Here is a 21,727-nt window from a genome sequence, read left to right on the forward strand (position 1 = left end):
CCGCACATCAGGAAGGCATTGGCTTCAGTTCCGAGGCAAAAACATTCAACAACAAGACATATTTTCCTCTCCTAAAATATCTTTCCCAAGCCATGTTCAATGTTTGTTTGGCTTTAACTCAGGGCCAAGTGATATGAGGGGATTTCCTAGACATGTAGATGGCTAGATGACAATAATATTTCCATTTTATTATTTAAAGCTAAGAAAAGCTCAACATTTGTATGTGAACGAGTAAATGCAATGCCAAGTTCATGTAGTGATGTAGATGGAACTATCTAGAAGTGTTTTTGTTGTGTGTTCATGTCAGCGGACACACACACAGACACACACTCACTATCACACCTGTTGCTGTTGCTCTTACGCTGATTTCATCATTCCCTCAAGTTCACTGTGTGAAATGTTTCAATTTACATCCTGGACCAACAAATCTGCAATCTGGGCCAGCCACATGATTCTGGGGGTGTAAAGTACACCCTTGTTTGTCTCCCAAAATAACATTAATCACCTATAGCCTGGACTGAACCCCATCATTCCTGACCCAACAAGACATCACAACATGTTCAGATATGAACAAGTTTGCAACCCCCGAGAAGCACACATAGTACCATAGATCTCACTTTGCATTGAGTAATCATAACACGGACATACTGTTCATCTTTTAAGCATCCTTAAGTTTAACGGCAAAGTTAAAAGAACTTGTGTAATTGAAATGGGTATTGTGAATTTATACCACCACATAATTCAGAAGGGACATTAGCAAGTCGCTTAGCAAAACCTCCTTTGCGACTAATAGTTTCATGTCTGGGCATGTTGACACCTGTTACAGTGACAGGAAGACATGTAAGACTCAGTCACACATTTCTGTCACACATCTGCTGCCTTCGGTCTTCACACCTCCCATGGCACGTCACATGATGAGTTCCATCTCTTGTGAAATAGGATAACGTATAGGTCGCATCAGAGCTATGTAACTGTTTATATGAATGCACTTCATTTCAATTCAAAGAGATATTACATAAAAAAATAATCAAATAGACAGTATAACAAATATGTTGTCATAAAAATATGTCTATTGTTGAAAGGGAGAAGATTTTTTTTTTTTACTTAGCAATTAAAAGGATTAAATTCACCAAAAATTTGAATTCTGTCATGATTTAATAAACCTAATTTTTGACAGAAATAACAGCGAGGCTGTGGGGAATAAGTTGTTCAGCTGACAAAATGTCTTTAGGAAAAAAACTTTTAGTAGACAAAAACTCCTTAAAAAAGTTTTGAAAGTTGTGAAAATTACAAATTAGGACTTTCATACAGTGTGTGCCATTGAAAAGACTCTTGATGTTGTTTTTAGAGAAATGACAGGTGGTCCAATTTTTCTTTTATAGCATTTTATTTTGTTTTCCACAAAAGAAAGTTAGTCAACCAGGTTTGGATCAACATGAGGCTGAGCAAATGATTACAAAGTGTTTTTTGCACGAATGTTCCCTTTAAATTATTTAACATTTTAATACGGCCAGATAAGCCAACTTACAAATAACACAAAATCATTATTAGTTTTTTATGAAGCATTCAGTTACATTTTTTGAAGTATTTAACACTTTCATACTTTTGGGGGGGGGGGGGGGGGGGGGGGCAATGAATAAAAAAATCAGTTTACAAAATGGTGGAATGTATTTACATAAAAGTATTCTTGTAAACATACAGTGTGCAACTATTCAGTGTCAAGTGCAATTCTGTAGTAAACACTAATATTATTTAATTTTTTTTTTTTTTAAAAACAGGTTATCTAAAAGATACTTGAAAATTACGTTGAAAATGTATCATACTTGCATCTGTTACATGGTTCGAGCTTAAAAAAAATGTTTCTTAATTTTAACTTCAGCTACATTAACAACTATTACTAGTAATTTTACTAATATTTCACACACAATCATGTGCAAACACCTTTAGAGAGGTGAAAATGTGTGCATCTCATTGCTTTGCTATCATAATATGCTCTGTGTTTTTACACTACTGTTTATCCCAGTATGATCTGTAAAATACAGTACAGCAAGCATTTTGCTTGGAGACAGGCATATTTAAAAACCTTTGTGAAGTGACTAAGCTACATTGTCACATAAATCCATTCATGTAGGCAGAAACTTATCAGAGAGATAGACCAGAGGTACTGAGCCATGGTCAAATAGCTTGAATGGCAGTGTTCCCATTGACAGCCATGAGTCTGTCTTCGGGTTGTAGCAGTCAAAGCTGTCTGAATCTTCCACACTCTCGTGGCTGTTAATGAAACGACCCCCAGTGACATAGATCTTGTCATTGACCACAGAAGCGGAGTGATGCATCTTCCTGGCCTTCATATTTTCACATTTTTCAAACCTGTTGGTTTTAATATCATAGGCTACCATTCTTCTTGTATAGCCTGTTGAAATAAATAATTCTCAAATGTGAAAAAATTAAAGACGAGGAGAGAGGTTTATTGCCCCCCCCCCCATAGATATTAAGAGCATATCAAATAAAAATAATAAAAAAGATAATGATTTGCGTGGATAATTTATAATAATCACTTTACTTCAACAGTTCAAAAAAACACAAATTTGTATTTCATGGTGACTTTACGACCAACAAACAGGAATATTTTTACAATACCAAAAAAAAAAAAAAAAAGAAAACTCCTTACCGCCTACGATGTAGATTTTATCGTCAATCACCGCAGCTGGTGCACAGATGTTCTTTACCATCCTGGTTTCCATTCTATACCACATATTCCTTCCTATGTTGTACACCTATCAAGAAAAAACATATTTTACGACTTCAAAATCAATTTGTGAAATTTGTGCTCAATACAATGAAACATCTGAATAAGTCTGAAATATCACACCTGGATCATTCGAACAGGTTTCTGCATGGCGTCTTCTCCACCAAACACATATATTCTCTGGTTATGTGCAGCTACAGCTGGGTGCAGGACTGCAGTGGGCATGGGGGCCATGGACTCCCATTGGCTAAACATGGTGTCGTAACGCTCTACCTCACTGGACAGCTGTCCATCAGCCGTCAATCCACCCAGTACAAAAATGAAATGGAGGTAAGTGGAGCTCTGATGGGCGTATCGAGGCTTCACCATGGGTTTTCCCATTCTCCACTGGTTTGTTTTGAGAGAAAGCGTGTAAACTGTGTTGCTGGGTGTGCACTGGCCTCCTGAACTCATGGTTAAGCCACCCAGAACGTAAAGGATGCTGTGCATGCAGATATAAGCAGGTCGGTAGAGCCGCAAAGGGACTTTTGCAAGCCACTGCCAGCAGTGAGATTGCTCGTCATAGAGCAGCGCATCACGAGACGTCCGCTCGCCATTTTTACGACCTCCTACAACTACAAGAGCCTCCTTGCAGTTTTGACGGCGCGGCGCGGCCCACAGGGGCTCAAGATCACCAGGGCAATGAGTGCCAACGGAAAAGAGCAGACGACGAACAGATTCGATAATTTCTGTGCATAAAGACGATGACTGGACTAGAGGGTCGTTGGCGATAAATTGGAAAAGATATGAAGGGTGGACGTGTCTCAGCCTCACACGGCGGAACAAGTCGTGGATGGAGCCACACCTGGAGAACGGGTCATGGTGGATCCAAGCTAGAAGAGTCTCAAATACTTGCTCTTCTTCAACGCAGAGTCTGTCGTCTTCCAAGTAGCTCACCAGTTCTGGTAGCGAGAGCTCGCAGAAGTCCTGAGAGACGACCACATCTGAGAAGCTCTTCACGGCCAGCTCTCTTGCTTTCTCCTGCAAGCTTGAGCAATGCAGGATTTCTGAGAGCCGGATCATGCTCAGGCAGTTGTCTGGACTGAGCTGGGACTGCAGGAAAGTGGAGCAGGCCTCAAAAAGTCTTCCATATTGTAGCATAGAGGCAGCTTGCATCAGAGGGAGAACCAGCTCCATGGTGATGCTGATGGACCCTGTGTAAACATACTCCACAATACTCGTAAGGATGTCATAAGGAACACCTTGGAGGTTTATCTGGGGCTTCTGGGTCTCCAGGAAGCTGCTGCAAAACATAGCGTAGAAGTAGGGGCTGCTGGACACCAGAACATTGCGGTGACATGGGATCTCTTTGCCCTCAGAGCAAAACACAACATCAGTAAGAATTCGGTCCTTCCTTAAGGTGTTCAGTTCCAGGAGGAGAGTAGAAGTCAGGTCTTTGTCCTTGAAATGCAGGACTTCTGATATTGGATCATCCAAGCTGTTTGAAAAAAACAATAATAAAAAAAATTGTTTTATAATGTTTTATAATCAAAACATTTTCTTTAATTCGATACTGGTCACCACAATGGAAGAATATATTTTACCTCATGGAGCCTACATAAAAACTATAATGGCAGCAGTTTCGATGCATTTCTTATTACGATTTCATTTTTTAAATCTAATGATACGGAAAATGAAGTAATTTACATCTTTTAACTTTTATCCACCATTCATGATACACATTTTGTCTACTCATATATTCCATTGGAAGCCCATGACCTTGGCACTGGTAGCATCATGCTACATATGAATATATATTTTATATATAATAAATCAATTACCATATTAAACAGTATATATTCAGTTTGTGTGTGTAGTAATCTTAGTATGTTTATAAAAACAAATATTTTAAATTATAAACAAACTTTCTGACACAATGACATGCTTAAACATGAGTGTGAAGTTTCATCTGTGAGGCTCATATTATTCACTGCATATTTTCAAAAGCATCATATATAAAAAAAATTCGGCAACTGCATATTTTAAGACATCTAGGGAATGGAAGAAGATAGAAGAAGATGGAAAAATATCGATCATTACCATATTTTATAGTCAGAAAACATATATCATACTTGTTTAACAATTCTGCAAAGTTTACCACACGATCACAGTAATCTCTCAAGACTACAGCTGTCAGTTTGCCTGAAGAATGACACATCATAAACACACGCCATGCCATTATCTTCAATCTGCGCAGGTGTTGTTGTTCCTACAGTAAAAGCATCTGCTCGGTGTGTCAGCCATACCTTACCTTACCTTGTCTCAGCTGATTTGAAGCACATTCTAGATGGTCCTGTAAATATCTATGTATCATCAAACCTCGAACAGAACTCAAACTCGTCCCTCTGTTCGCAAAAACGATTCACTTCTGAAAGTTTTTCACTTTCTGAGTGTGGCAGGTGGATGTTTATAGGGGATGGGACGACCGTGGTATGTTATTTGTTGTTGAGAAATCCTTCGAGAGGCCTCAGTGTACATTCCAGTCTCCCTAAAAATAGAAATCGCTCTTCTCTGTCAGAACTGCAGCTAGTGCTGCTAAAGCCCTCACCCCCTGTTTTTCCATAACACAAGTTTCTTCACTGTCTGCAGAGTGTGTCTGAATTGCTCCATGCTCCACCACGTGTGTATGTTTACTGTGGCTGTAAACAACACCACTGGTGCCTAAATGCTATTCTAAGCTCTCCTAAAGCCAGCATTCTGTTACTACAGCAGTCGTTACTAAACATCGGAATGATGAAGGCTCAGGATGAGGAGACATAACAGCTGAAGGCTTTCAAGCCAAACATGAACAGTTATAAATTAGACAACGCTGAGTGATGTGGGTATTGTTTGAACATATTGTGCCGCATTAGGTTGCGCTCTATAGAAGTATGAAGTTGCATAAGCATCAATAAACTGTTGGAATATTCAGTAATGTAGGAAGAAAAACCAAAATAAAAAGGTTAATTAATTCAAAATCTCAATCTATAACCCCTGTGACCTATTATAAATAATCTAAAGTTTTTACAAATTCGAACTACTGAGGCTCTAGCGTTAGATCAACAGCGCCACCAAGTGTTAATGCACTGTCCTGAGGTGTCTGGTACCCTGAGAGCTAGAACGCAATAGATCACCTGTGCTGTCATCTATTTCTCATGCAGCAAGCAAAAATGTTCAACAACTTTAAAAATAAATATGTTCTCTTGTAGCGTAAGCCACAAACTAACATCTTTTATTTTAAACAAAATCAGTAGCTTACTTTCAAAAATATATTTTTTAAATGATATAAATATATAATAAAGATATTTTGTTTATTTTTAAAGCATATAAAATGAAAAATACAGGGATGTGATGAAGAAGAAAAAAAAAACAGAGAAATTTCAGTAACAGTTTAACCTTTCGCAAAAAAAAAAAAAAAAAAAAAAAAAAAAAAAAAATTGCCTAAGGCAACTAGCCACCTGGTTTTTCCGCACTAAACCTTCTAAACTGGGCCTTTCTCTCTCGTGTTTGATTCCTAGAGAAGGCACAAAATGATAATGTAATACCCTGAATGTAAGTCGAAATCACCTACCAAATGCAATAACGTATTATGGTAGGATTCACGTTGGAATTACTTTACTTTTTACACCACAATCCATGGTACAAACAAATTCCTGAAACAAAATGATGGAAAACTAGAATATCAGGTTAAGAAATTCACGGTAAACTATTTTTTGCTCCTCCTTACCCATTGTAAGGCTTGAAATAAAAATCTTGAGTAATCCCTTTGAGCACTATAAACAACACCCTTTGAAAAGATTACAGCAGCCAATACATTAGCAGTAAAATCAGAGAGTGAATGTAGTATGGTGTTCAAGAGTAAGCAAATATATAAATTAATAATATTTAAATATTTATTTATAAACTCTAGAACATCATACTAAATTCAACTTCATAGTTGTTCTCAATTTTACTGCTACTATATTGTCCACTATAATCTTTTTAAAGGGTGGTATAAATAATAATAATAATAATAATTAATTATTACATTTAAATAGCGCTTTTCTAGGCACTCAAAGTGCTTTACATTGTCAGGGTTATCTCCTCATCCACCACCAGTGTGCAGCATCCACCTGGATGATGCGACGGCAGCCATAGTGCGCTAGAATGCCCACCACACACCAGCTTACTGGTGGAGAGGAGACCGAGATGAAGCCAATCAGCAGATATGGGGATTGTTAGGAAGCCATGGTCAGAGGCCAATGGGCGAATTGAGCCAGGATGCCGAGGTCACACCTCTACTCTTTTCGAAAGACATCCTGGGATTTTTAATAACCACAGAGAGTCAGGACCTCAGTTTAACGTCTCATCTGAAGGACGGTGCTTGTTGACAGTATAGTGTCCCCATCACTACACTGGGGTGCTAGGACAGACCACAGGGTGAGCACCCCCTGCTGGCCTCACTAGCACCTCTTCAGCAGCAACCTAGTTTTCTCAGGAGGTCTCCCATCCAGGTACTGACCAGGCTCAGCCCTGATTAGCTTCAGTGGGCAACTAGTCTTGGGCTCCAGGGTGATATGGCTGCTGGATAAATAAATAAATAAAATAAATAATATAGATAAAGAAATAAAGAAAATTTGTCACGTAACATCCATATAAACACAGAATTTTCAAAGCATTTTTCATTTCGAAATAATGCCGATGCCGTACTGCCAAGTTAAATTCTCCCGATGCCAAACTTTGTGAAAATAATGGTCTCTTGGTAGAAATCGTCGTAAGTAATTTGTCAGGAGAGCTCATAGTGCTTTTAAAGCCTGCAGATACTTCACATATCTTAGGAGACACAGTAGTCCTGAGATTGGCTCTGTTCTACCACATCCACAGGTTATACTGGGAGACTAATGTGAATTAGTTAATTATCTCAAACTAAGCACTCAATTCCAAACGCTTGTGCCTCAGGAGAGCATCCTTACTGATTAACAGTGCTTATCACTGCATGAGTAAATGAAGGGTAAATAACGGTCTCATCCAGACATGGAAGAACATGACCTCTAGACATCATCAAAAAAAAAAAAAAACATATTACTATAAAAGCATTTTTTAATTTGAAGTAAAAATATATAAAATGTATTTTATATTATAATTATTTTATGTCTTAAATATATCTATATCATATTTCTTATTCATAATCTATGTGTAAAGGGCTGTATTGTGTTATTACTGTTAATACTGTTATTCCTGCATGTTCTGTGAACACAAGTCTTTGTGCAATAAAGTATTGACACTAACGAAACAGCACCAATTCATTAGAAATTTCTGTTTGGCATTCATCATGAGAAGAGCGAAAAGTATTCATAATAGAAAGAGGCACATTTTAGATATATTAATTTACAATGAACAGCACTTTAACATTTTGGTTCCCATAATAGATTTCTCTGTGATTCTGCTCATACGCTGCATCATTTTGAAAACAGACCACCATAAAACAAGAGGCCTTCTATACAGCACAAGAGAAATCTATATGAGAATATATATGCTTTTTGTGTGGAATACTGATTTTGGTAGAAGCAACAAGTGCTCGTTTATGTTGCTCTACAGTATCAGCTTATTAAGTGGTGCCACTGATGGCGTTGCAATGCAAAATGCAATATGTCCATTAGGAATCACAAGCTGACCTCTAAAAGATCAGCATGACAGTGATATATTACACAGTTTGCTCCGCTCATGCAGAAATTTAAGGAACATAACAAATAGTGAGATAGTTAATTGGGTCATGTTGTGTCAGATCTGAATGACCTACTTCTTACGGCCTTTTTTTCTGATATGGCCTGGAGAGAATGTTCTACTTTCAAAAGTGGCAAAAGTTCTAATAACCATCACCGAACAACAAAAATGAAAATTTCGAAGTTCAGAGCAAACAAACCAGCTGTAATGAAATCAACAGTCTGGGATTTGTATTTTACAGTGTTTACAAATGCAAGAAAGAGACATCTAAGAAAACTCACAACATCACATTGTCTACAGCTGTTGATAAATATTAAGGCCACTTTAAATTTTTGTACATAAAAAATAATGTAAGGAATAATGTAGGGAATGTAAGACAACGATATCATATATCAATATATACCAATATATCAAAACTTAATTTTTTATTAGTAATATTCGCTGTTAGGGAATTCATTTTGACAACTTCATAGGCAATTTTTCTCAGTATTTTGATATTTTGCACCCTCAGATTCCAGATTTTTATATAGTGGTATCTCGGCCAAATATTGTCCGATCCTAACAAACCATACATCAATGGAAAGCTTATTTATTAATTACAATTTAGAAATTTCGAAAAATTGAAACTTAAGACTGGTTTTATGCTCCAGGGTCACATTTCATATTGAATTAAGTTGAAATCTGACCCGAATTAAATATTATTATTAAATGTAGTGAATGTAAACATAAAAATAATTAACTCCGACAACCCTAAAAAAACAAACATTTTAAAACTAACTAAATAAACACATAAAACAAACAAATAGACCCCTCTACCACCCACCACCCGCTTGCGGACCCCAGTTTGAAAACCCCTGGTCTACAGAAGACTACTTTAAACATGCTGGCATATTTGTGAGATTAGTGCTATATATTAGTTAAAATGTCATGCTCCTCTAGAGGTCAGTGCAGTTCAAATGATACTTGAATTTACTGGAATAAAATAAGTCCTTAGACTCATTAATCATGCTTGGTATTATAAATAAAAAAATAAATGTTTCACTGCACTCAGTATTATTGATCACTAAATTACCTTAAAGTAGTTTCATGATTTTTCAGCAAACTCACATTGTACTACAGGACAACGCAGATATTTATTCACTAAAGAAAAACAAATATCAAAAGAACTGTGGGAAAACGTAAGAGTTTATGGATAACAGGAGTTGCATTCAGTAACATTAACATACCTTTGTCATTTTCATCTCACTTTTTGCCACCTGACAATCTTCTCAGTCTTCTTTTCATTTCTCTCTCTGCAGCCAGTCCGGGCTTCTGGTTCGCTTCATCGGCATGACATAAACAGACACACGCAGTGCACCTTCAGCAATAAAAACACCTTTGATGGAACGCAGTTGCCTTTGGAAGCCTAGAGAGAGAAAGAGGGGTCTTAAGGGGCTTACTACTGGCTGCTTAAAATTCTTCTGATGTAACTAGTGCATAGCCACTGGAAACAAAAACATTGATGCATTCCCACCAGACTGGCACTTTCACCCAATTTTGTTTACTCTTGGTGGTGTTGTGTTCCAGACTACTTTTTTTAACAGTTGAGGAAACGAAATAATGAGTTCTTTCACTGAGCGAGTCAGTGTGAAGGCAACACTGTTTATCTTTATATCTTCAGCGGTGGCAGACAGCTTCATACAGTGTCACAGGCATGACACAAGGTGCCTTGGCATTCAAAATGGCCAGAGTACAGGCTCTCGGGGGGAGAGAAGCTTAAAAATATATATATTTTTATAGTCAAAACACACTCAGAGGAATTCCTGTGGTTGTGTCAGACCAATACCGAAATGTCAGGTAGTTGAAATTCCTTTGTTTACTCACCAGGATAGATAAGTGAGGTCTTTATGACATACAAGGTTTCAGTGAAAATGTCACTCTGAGGAATGATTGCTGAATCATAAAGCGATAATCATAAGGTTTTTGGCACATAGTGGTTCTTTATTGGCAGTGATGGTTTCATGAAGAAACTTTAACATCCATAGAACCGTTCTATCACACAAAAGGTTCTTTACACTTTTAAAAATAAAGTTTTTTTTTTTAAATGTCAGAAACATTTTAATAATCTAAAAGAACTTTTTGTACAACTATAAGGTTTCATGGATGTTACATTTTATTGATGGAACCATGCCAATAAAGAATCTTTATTTTTAAGAGTACATAGTGGCTTTAGATTATTAAAACGATATTAAAATGTTCTTTACACTTAAGAATTGGTAATTTTAAGAACTGCTCACTGAAAGGTGTAAATCGGAGAAACCAGAATGGTTCTTCACTGCCATTGCTGTAAATAATGTCTTTTTATGCAGGTGAATAATGACACTATTGCCTGGTTTGAAGAAGTTTGCATCATTGATTCTGTAATTTGATTAATACTGTAAAGCTGGTTTGAAACAATCTGTATTGTATAAAGCACCATATAAATAAAAGTCACTTGACAAGATTGCACACCATTTAAACTTTAAGCACATTATGCTAATGAGGGTTCATATTAATACTTAATGGGGGAGCAGGTGTGTCTGGTCTGAAGGTACTGTCAAGAGGCTGTAGGATTTGTTTTGATTTAGTGATGGAAGATGGATGCTTAGTTTGCAACTGGTGTAACTGGTGATATGCCTCATGGCGACAGTCAGACATCCCCGCACTGGAGTGAGCAAATACACAGCAGACTCACTGGCCAGCTGTTACTTTAGGTAATTAAGAGCTCAGGCATGCTTCTGGGTACGAGAAGCCCCTGCACTGGGGGTGATGGACTGACAGCCAGAGGCTAGCAGTTTGGCAATCCACAACACAAGACTAAACACTGAAGTGGTTTACAGACCCACATGCACCAGACTGGATACCACAAGCTGAAGTACCTCCAGGGAGCCTCTGAAGATGCTGCCACTGCATTTAATGTGAAAGAGAAGGACACAGTAACGGACTTTATTCAGGGTAGATGAATTAAGTAATTTGGTTTATTTACAATTTAATTGATTTATTTTTATTGAATTGCTTTTAAATATAGATTTAATGTCTATAATAATGTGATAAATAATGACTTTCTCGAAGCATCCATTAAAGACAGCAATCGAAAAGGTCTTACTGTAATTACAGTACCTCTTCATGAACTAATTCTTGTGGTTAGCAAAGGTGACACATTTACCATTGTTCAGTGATTTCAGTGAAAAACAAAAAAACAAAGGTAAATGTGCAGACTGACTTCAATAAAGGCTGTTTTTCGACTAACAAGAAAGTTCTGAAACGTATACAGGATGTTTTTCGAATGAATTCTCAGTTCATGACCCCTTTAAACTGTAGACTCTGTATGAATTTAGCTTATTGAACTTAAGAACCAACATAATTCCGCTTTCAGTCTAAATGTGTACTGTCTCTTTAACTGACCGAGCCTTGCGTAAACATTACTGTGCGCACTACTATTTCACACAGAGCGCCTTTGGCAGAACTTCAAAGAATCGTGGACGCCATCCATTACTTGGAAAGAGAGGAAAGAACTTATCAGAAGTGCAATTGTTTACTGGAGACGTTAACTGCAGGACTCCTCGTGGGTTCACCGCTGTGTCTGATGGGCTTCCCTTGTCCGCGGCTCACACCAGGAAGTGAGCAGGTGAGACGCACCTGTTCTGAACGCAAACTGAAACTCTGATGGCATAATATCTTATGGCTGGCAAACACGTCGGATAGCTGTATGATATGCCAAAACGCAATTATTCCACACAGCAATTCGCAGATTAAAAAGAAGAAATGGATTTAGACCTGAACTGGACTCGAAAGCCGGATTACGTGTTGCGCTTTTGAACGATCCCCTCCGGGAACTACACAGGTGGGACGGGTTCCTTCACACAACTCTTCACACGAGTTTCGGACACTGTTATGGGGAATCAAGTGGAGAAACTTACCCATTTGAATTACAATGAATTACCTACCACTGACCCTAATGGATTCGACATAGATGACGACACTCCACGGATCGGCGTGTCTTATATTTTCTCTGCTGACGACGACGAGCAGGAGGACAACCTCGATGAGACAGAAAAGGAAGATGTTAAACATTACGACTGCCGCAATGAATTAGAATGCGCGGTATATTATCGCAACGAGTGCATATATGACAGGAATAGCAGGTTCGGTGAAGTGGGAACCCTGTCGTGGGAGAACTTGGCGAATAAATGCAAACCCGGTGACCTGGTGGAGTTTGTGGCTATCGGTCAGTACCCGCACTGGGCCATTTGTGTTGACGACCAACAGGTGGTTCATTTGCACAGAAACGAGATTAAATGCGACTTTATTTTCGATGCCAGTCAAGGCAAAAGAGGCAGAGTTGTGAACGAGCTGTATAAGTTTAGCGCGCTGAGCCCGGATGTTGTGGTGCAGACTGCCATGGAGCAGGTGGGGACGAAAGAGCGAGACATTTGCTGGAAGAACTCTGAATGCTTCGCTGCCTGGTGCAGGTTTGGCAAACGCGAGTTTAAAAGTGGAGGCGAGATACGAATCGGGAAGCAGCCGTACAAGATGAAAATGCAGCTGTCGGAGAAGAAAAGTCACGTTTTGGACTTTCAAAGTTTAGAGGACTTGATCATGGAAAAGAGGAGAAACGACCAAATGGGAAGGGAAGCCGTTATTCAGGAACTGGAGAATCATTTAAATTGCACAGAAGACACTGAGAATGATCACAGTTGTAACTGATGATGGATCATAGAGGGCTCATCATGGAGGATACGGGCTTTATTTGTAATCACCTCAAGCACAGGGGCAGTGTTGCAATTTCATCAGCTTCTCAAGAGAGTTTTCCGTCAGCAGCACTTTTATAAATTGGACTGCTTCAGCTTGTTTGCAATGATAATCCTGGTGTGTTTTTTTATCTTTGACTCACTTTGCTGTGTTCACATCCAAGGGAATGTTTTATGAAAGTCTTTCCGCATCACCTTCTAATGATCATAGTATTTTCTTTTGAGGACTGGCAAAGTATGTATTCCCTTGACCCATTATTTCAATAGAGTCTGAGTATTTTTTCTTAAGTACTGTTTTGTTCTTCATTGGATTGTGATATAATCAATATGACATTTTGTTGTTTAGCTTCAGTTGTCTCTCAACAAGTACTGTATAAACAAGCCTATATTTTTGCTACTGAACTCACTATATTCAAGTGTTATTCTTGCATGCAGAGAAGATAATTTCATTCAGCTTTCAATTCAGATCAACTCTTCTGTTTGGTTTGATTGATGGAATATTATCCATATTCCTGATTTCATCATATTTATTTAATGAACATCCAAACATTTCATGATGAAAAACACCAAAGGGAAAAATGTAACACTCATTTATGAATATGTTTGAAATTGCTTAAGTAATAAGAAGGCATTTAAAATGTTCAGAGTAACGGAATTCTTTATATACATACGTTTATATATATATTGTTTTCCCTGATGTTCATGATTATATTTTACTTATATCTTTTTGAATGATGCCATAACAGCATAGACAGGATTGTACTATAGAGTTAGTATGAGAAAACTGAAAACTGACCAACAAGTTTTGGGTAAGCTGAAAGTCATCTAATCTTTTCAGATTTGTTCATAAAGCATATATTTGCCTTTTGTGTTGTTTTTGTTGTCCTCCTTTAAGAATTTAATATAAATCTGCTCAATAGGGGCCATAGCAAGAGAGGAAATGTGGTCTTTGAGTTTCCTGTGTATGTTTTGTTACATGATACCAGACTTGAGATCCCCCCCCATTGGTAGTATCTGTGAGATAATGTTGCCTAGTATTTGTAAGATAATGTTGCCTAAAGAAGGTCAAAGAAGAGAGGATTTGTACAGATCTGTTGGAGAAGTTGACTGCGCTCCAGAGATAAGATGTGCAGATGCTCTGAAAAGATAACTGCTGCTTTTTGAAGTGTTTGAAACTAGAAATCTTAATTAGTTTTAAGTCTCAATTTAATCTAATTTAAGATACCGGCTGATTAAACCCAGATTTCAGCTTAATTTAAGCCAATGTTAATAAAATTATGTTGCTGGTTTAGACAAATAATTAAGCTGTGATCTTAATCAGTTATTATTTATGTGCAACTCAAAGGCACAAAAATGCCTATAAGAGATCCCCCACAGGCCACACAAAGAAACTCAACTATAAAATAGCTATTTTTAAAGACTATTTGCAGCTACCATTGATTGACAATCATCCCCAAATCCTTTTGCCACAAATGTTTTATGGACTATGGCATAAATACTTAGACAACATGCAAACCAACTGCCCTTCCTGTTTGATAGGGTGAGGTTTTCAGCGCAAGGCAGGGACAAGATGTGAAATTATATTGTTCAACTGATTACCCCTTCAGGCTGAGCTGGCATTACTTAAAGGAATCCTTCACACAAAAATGAAAATTGCTGAAAATGTACTAGCCCTCAGTCCACCCACACTCTCAAAAAAGTACAAAAGCTGTCACTGGGGCAGTACCTTTTCAAAAGTTGAACTTTTGTACACTTTTTGTTAGGTAATAAAGGTGTGCCTTTTGAAAAGGTACCGCCCCAGTGAAGGATTTCATACCTTTTTTCCAGAGAGTGCATGGTTATGCGTTTGTTTCTTCACTGGAACAGATTATAAAAAATGTAGCATTGCATCACTTCCTCAACAATGGATCCTCTGAAGTGAATGGGTGCCATGAGAATGAGAGTCCAAGCACCTGATAAAAGCATCACAATAATTCATAATGCACATGACTCCAGTGGGGGAAAAAAATTGTTTGTAATATACAAATCCACTATTAAACTTTACGTAACATTGCTTTCACTATTGAAAACATAATTTATCCTGAATCAGGACAGAAATATTCACAGATAAACAAACGTTTACAAACAAAAACAGTTATAAACAAATATGTTGGATTGATGTGAGAGGACAAAAGGGAATTAACTTCACTTTTCTCTAGATTGTGAAGCGTTATTATGGTTTATGGACACTGGTTTGTGGTTTACTATGACGGTTTAACAAACTAGTCTACACCTTGGATGGCTAAAAGGACGAATACATTTTGAGGAAATTTTCATTTTAGGGTGACCTAATTCTTTTAGATAAAATGTTTATGTATAAATGTTGTTTCTTCATCATATACTTTTATTATATTTAGTATAAGTAACATTTGCATTTAGCTGTAAGAACAAGCCTAAATCTTTACACAGTTATCTTTTAATCCTTTTTCTTTGCCAGGGCTTGTTGGATTAATGCCTCTCATACCGCCCTCACTTCCATGGAAACATTGAGACTGTCTGGTGATAGTAAAACGTGTCTGAATGCCAGGGAATGAAAATAAGAGGCATCAATTCTCTGACCTGCTGCTTCTCTTCAAACCTGCTATAGCAAAAGGCAAACATGATGATCAAATATTTCATTTTATAGTACAACAGAGCATTGCTATATTAATTAATATTGGGGACAAAACTTTTTTCAGCAGTGAATATATATATATATATATATATATATATATATATATATATATATATATATATATATATATAATGCTATAACTGATAATTCAACAACAGCCAAAAAATGATCTAAACAGCTCTGGTGTTAAGATCTACTCTCAAATGAGATAAGTGGAGATACTTAAAACCACATAACACAGTACAATTATTTACAGCGCTTTGATTTGATAACTATCAATTCCCTTCATACTGATCCAATTTTAATTTGCTGCTCATCCTCTGAAGTTCAAATGGATAATGTGAATTTAATTCAGCGTATATAAAAAAAGATCGATTTCAATAACATTATGCTAATTTGGTTCAAATGCCCCTTTCATGGAGAAAAGGTTAATGAAGAGGAATAATAAGCTGTATTGTTCTTATGATTTTATGCCATCTATAATTCCATTGCTGATGAGGGTTTGAACTCTTTTGTTTGCAGCTGGGATATGAAAGGTGTCCTTCAGGTTCACCTGTCTGAAATAGCTATAATCCTGAACTAAGATTTTATTTAGAATTAATACACTATTAAAACTGTGCAATGACCAGTTAATTCAAAACACAACAAATGTATGTGTGTGTGTCAAGCAGGTGTGCACAGCAGTATGACTAAAGTCTGCTGGGCTAGCAAGCAATGCAAATTGAATTTTTCTTGGAAATAACCTTGGGCTAGGTCTGTTTTCCCGAAATGCAAATAAAAAAAATGCAGCACTGCATAAAAATAGACCAGTGGTTAGGATATATATTATTATCCTAACCATTGAGACACTATTAGTAAGGTTCTATTATTTCAGTGAAATTTGTATGCAATTTGAATTTTAATCAATCATTTGGATTAAACATGATGTTTGTTGTGGTGGTCAGTAACTTAATAAATTTCAGTTTCACATGATGGTAATATTTCTCAGCAAATGTTGAAATGCAAGGGAAGGATTATTCCATTGCAACAAAGCTACATCTCCCAGCTGTGCAGCGTGTTATTGCAATTTATTGTGAGACTAATTACACGGGATCATTACACTCCCAACAGCAATCAGAACTCTCTCCCAAAAGTAAAAGACATTAAAATCTTTATACATTCGATAGCGTGGTAAAGGAAGGAGGGAAACGGAAAGAACTATTCGTACTCAGCAATTTGACACTGGTAAGGAATTATGAGAGATGGTATGATAGAAAGAAAAAAAGATCAAGAATAGGTCTTAAAGGGGTCATATGATGCAATTTACATTTTTCTCTTGGAAGTGTTACAAGCTCTTGGTGCATGAAGAAGATCTGTAAAGTTGCAAAGGCTAAAGTCTCAAATCCAAAGAGATATTCTTTATAAAAGTTAACACTCATCCACGTCCCCCTGGAACGTCTCGTTCTAACACACCCCCACATCTCTACATCACTATGTGGGAAGATTTGCATAATGCCACCCAGATGTTCACGCAAAGAAAAAAGGCATAACTTTTGTTCTAGATGTAGCATTGTTGTTGCTGCCGCCACATGTCATATAGACACTGTGTGTTTCACTGTGAAAGCGAAACTACTGTTTGGCTTTCCAAAAGAGTTTGATATCTGCTTCATCATGGCTAGAGCTGATCCATGCTGGTCGCTGAGGAAATACATCGACTTTGCAGTTTGGATCGCTGGGTATGGCTATCACCGTGGACAAAGTGGAATCCAGCCTGAGGTCATCACATGTGGTTGCCGCAAGCCCAACAGATGCTCCTTCGTAGAATCCGCTGGCCGCGCCGTTCTCAAGCCAGCCTCCGCTCACTCAAGGTCACAGTGTGTGACACTGTTTCGTTGAAAACTACTTTGTTTGAGAGGACACTAATAGAAATCATGTTTATATCATGTTTATAATGGGTTTCATGTTTATGTCTCGTCACTCCAGCCAGACAGGGGATCACAATATGTTAAGGGGCGTAACATTTTCGTCATGCTTGAGGTATTCGGCCAATCACAATGCACTGGATAGCTGGCCAATCAGAGCACACTTTGCTTTTCAGACTGATGAGCTTTGTAAAAATAGACACGTTTCAGAAGGCGGGGCAAAGAGTAGAAACAATAATGTACAGTATGTGGAAAATAATGTGTTTTTTAACCTTAAACTGCATAAACACATTTCATTACACCAAATACACCAAATAATGTTCTTTTTAGCAGCATCATATGACCCCTTTAAGTCTATTAACTAAAACTTAGACAATGCAGGCTTGACTTTTAGGAGAAATAAAAATGAATAAATAAATAAAATCTGACCTTCTGATTTTCGTTCACATGGTTTACAAAATAGTCTTTAGCCTCAGTACAAATGAGGATAGTTTGATTTTTTTCTGCTTTAGTTGTGTACAATAAGAGGAACAAGAGGAAGTACAACACCCTTCCTCATATCCTAGTGAGAATTCTTTGGGCAACTGTTGGGAATAGACAGGAAAACTCTGGGACACAGAAGAGGTAGTGGCATTAAGCCTTACCTAAAAGAAATGGGATTATTAAATATTATCTTAATGTTATTTACATAACTGAAATGCTTACATGTTTAAGTGAGCATTTAATACTGTACAAGCTGTACAGGCACACATGAAAAATGGATAGTGAGAGGCAGTCATTAATCAAGTCAACTCCCAAAGAAACATATCATCATTTCATCATTAAAAACAAAACAAAAAACTGATACACTGTATATTACCTTAAGACACTGATTTCATTATTTGTAATGAACAGAACCGAGGCTCCTCCTTTATTCCGGTGACCAGAACAATCTGTTCCAGAAAAAAAAAACATCTTATCGGAAGAGTTGTTCAGCTTCCAGGATTTCCTTGGCTGAAGAACACCAGGACCTGCATCGTACCAGTCAAAACCACTCTCTCAAGAACATTCTGCCATAGTGCATCTGGAGTGCTTTTAAAGTCGAGGCCAAAACTTTTTCATAATGTGTTCTACGAATGTTTTAACTTCTAAATCTACAACACTGGCTTAAGACTTGAAGAAGGGACATGAAGGCGGCAATGTTTCAGGGATTGACACCATGTTGAGTCATGACAAAACCTTAGCTATTCATTCATGACGTGATTTCATGGCCTGCAGCACAAGCATCAGATGAAGTTTTAAATCCATCCATTGCTTTATTCCACTGCATCTGACCGTCAATCCTTCCCTTTTGTGTCACATCCTGAATCTTCTCTAATCCCATATTTGCCGAAGCACATCCGTTCAGCGCCCTGTGCTTCTTGTCTGGCTAATTTGTGGCCAGTCACTGGTGAGCAATTGATGTGCCCTCTGAACGCAGAGCAACAAAGGGGGTGAATGGCGCTCATTATGACTAGCTCTTAATACCCTCTAATATGAAGGATGGTGCTGGGCTTCAGTATACTGAAAAACCTCAGTTCAAATAGTATACAGCAAAAGAGAGAGAGAGAAAAAAACAGGATAAAAGCAATGCATTTCTGCTTTTTCTCATAAACTGCATCTTAAAAAGTACAAATATGTACTGATTTTGGAGATTTATAAAGTCCTAAAATCACAAGATGTTTTAAACAACAATAAAAGAGAAAAAGGAAAATGAGAGACCACTTTGAATATGCGCCCTAGGCCCTGTCAGTTTGCAGAGCTCCAGTGTTCTGATAAGATACGAGGATGACCCTGTTACTGACTTTTTTCAGAACAAAGATCATCAATGTGACACGCATTCACCCAGCTCACTCTGACTGGCACTTTAGTCACACAACACTCCTTTACTCACTGCCACTGAACAATGTAGTGCTCTCCACAAATGCACACACTTGCAGAGGCAGAAAATTACCAGCGCAAGTCAGAATCAAATTATCCAATCTATTTCCCAGCACTGGCTCAGGAAAATCATAAGTGGGTCAGAAACTTTGATAGAGTGAACTATTTCTCTTGACCCCATGTTCTGAAACTTGCTAAGTTGTGTAATAATAATGTAATTATAATGCAAATAAAAATTGTAATGATTAGAATTTACTCAAATAACTCTTCCTTACTCTCTATCTCTCTCTCTCTCTATAATATACAAATTTGATACATAATAAAATATTGTATTTATGTGCATTTATCAAATTAGTATATTAATAAAATACAAAATAAAAAAGAAGAAGAAGAGTCAAAAACATTTTGAGGGAAAAATATTATATATAATTATAATATAATTATAATTAAATATATATATAATTTTTGTGTAAACTGTAACAGGCTACATAAATTTACACAAAATGGTTTAGTCCTTCACTGGCATAGCAATGAAGATGAATTAGCACATTTTGCTGGTGTTGGTTCATGTGAATCCTCTCCCATCAGCATGGGGTTTTTATTTTTATTTTTTTTTATCAACACCAACCACCCAAGTGCTAACACAGAGAAAGAGTTTGTTTGATTTGACAGGGAACCAAATCTCCCCGCACCGATCAGGCCTCATACTGAAGCAATGAGGAGGGCAGGAAGATAACACGGCAGAAGCTAATTACAGCACCACATTCACTCAGCCTGGCACGATCAGATTACTGAGAAGTATGTGGCATTTTTCATAACTTTGGGTTTCAAAAAGTTGCACAATGAGAGTTTCTATGAATAACGTGTTTGACTAGACCTCCAACTGGTTTACAGAACTCCAACTGTACACATTACTAATCTGCAGACGCTATTTTCACACGTCCACAGTGAACACCAAGCATGCGGCCGAAATGGTTACATCATGCTTACCAATGCCACATAGTTTCCGAAAAATATGTGTGACGACATAGTGATCAGTGTCAAGAAGCTATTCATTTTAACTAAAACATCATGAAAGAAATTGAGAATTAGTGGCAGTTCAGTATCAACACTGTGGGGTTATGCAGGGAGGGATTCACAAAGGTTTAATTTTCTAACCTAAGTAAGGCTTGTGTGCTCAGTGAAAGGGCACAGAAATTCCGTAATTCAATATATATGCTTGGCTATATTAAATACGTGAAAACGTCTTCACTAATACAGTGGGATTCGCTGAAAGCTGACTTGTAAGGTAATTTAAGGTGGCCCCAACTATCTTAAAGGTTTATAAATCAGCCAGATTATAGTTCATTTTATCAGTTGCTTTATGTTATATGGATAACTCTTCCATTCCTGTACCATTTTAAGTCATGGATTACCTCATAACAATTCACCAGAACAAGCATTCAGAGTAAGTCTACTTTACTCTAAGACCACATACATTACTGCTAAAATAAGCCACAATCTCTGCTTCTGAAAAAAAAAAAACCATTAAAGATGGCAATGCATGTGAGACTGAAACTCAATTTCTTGTGCTTGTGATGTTCAGTCAAGGAATGTATTTTGATAGTCTGATAAATTATCAAACTATAAGCCTGAAGCTGGCTGCCAAGGTCAGGATAGATGATAAACTCATCTTGTTCCTCCTCTTAATGTCCTGATCAGTGCATTCCAACAGCATAAACTGAGTGGATGAAGACAAAAGGTTCATTACTCCATGAATTTCAAATAGTAAGGGACTATGAAGTCAGAAAAGCAAAAAGGGGAACAAAACTTCATGAAACAAGCCAGTCCAAATTCAGAACTGAATATGTCCGTGCTGTTTCTTTCTGAGTAGTTCAAGCATACCAGGCTTTGGATAAATAGTGCACAGAAGCAAAAGAAAGTGTTTAAAATCCTATAAAAAAAAAGACCCCTGATGTAAGATTATTAAAAGATTAGCCTAACCCAGTTTTATCTGAACGCTCTCTTTGTTGGTCCACGTGTCCCGCAAAAACAA

General features: G+C 37.4%; 2 protein-coding genes across 4 annotated transcripts; one reads left to right on the forward strand and one right to left on the reverse strand.

The window, feature by feature from the left end:
- Positions 1-1,779: 1,779 nt before the first annotated feature.
- klhl38b (kelch-like family member 38b) lies at positions 1,780-10,072 on the reverse strand. Of its 3 annotated transcripts, none has more exons than XM_052617527.1 (4): positions 9,697-10,072; positions 2,873-4,226; positions 2,672-2,777; positions 1,780-2,413 (listed from the first exon to the last, which is right to left on the reverse strand). In XM_052617527.1, exons 2-4 carry the CDS (start codon positions 4,040-4,042, stop codon positions 2,124-2,126), a joined length of 1,566 nt encoding a protein of 521 aa, XP_052473487.1. In that variant the 5' UTR covers positions 4,043-4,226; positions 9,697-10,072; the 3' UTR covers positions 1,780-2,123. The 3 variants fall into 3 exon arrangements, with proteins under 3 accessions (XP_052473487.1, XP_052473484.1, XP_052473486.1); XM_052617524.1 differs by lacking the exon at positions 9,697-10,072 and adding an exon at positions 5,045-5,467; XM_052617526.1 differs by lacking the exon at positions 9,697-10,072 and adding an exon at positions 5,040-5,465.
- A 1,841-nt stretch (positions 10,073-11,913) lies between these two features.
- On the forward strand, positions 11,914-14,108 carry LOC128031212 (protein LRATD2-like). Its single transcript, XM_052619490.1, has one exon. It carries the CDS (start codon positions 12,383-12,385, stop codon positions 13,193-13,195), a length of 813 nt encoding a protein of 270 aa, XP_052475450.1. The 5' UTR covers positions 11,914-12,382; the 3' UTR covers positions 13,196-14,108.
- Positions 14,109-21,727: the final 7,619 nt, after the last annotated feature.

The sequence above is a fragment of the Carassius gibelio genome, chromosome A16 (genome assembly GCF_023724105.1).
Source record: "Carassius gibelio isolate Cgi1373 ecotype wild population from Czech Republic chromosome A16, carGib1.2-hapl.c, whole genome shotgun sequence".
NCBI classification, from domain to species: Eukaryota; Metazoa; Chordata; class Actinopteri; order Cypriniformes; family Cyprinidae; genus Carassius; species Carassius gibelio.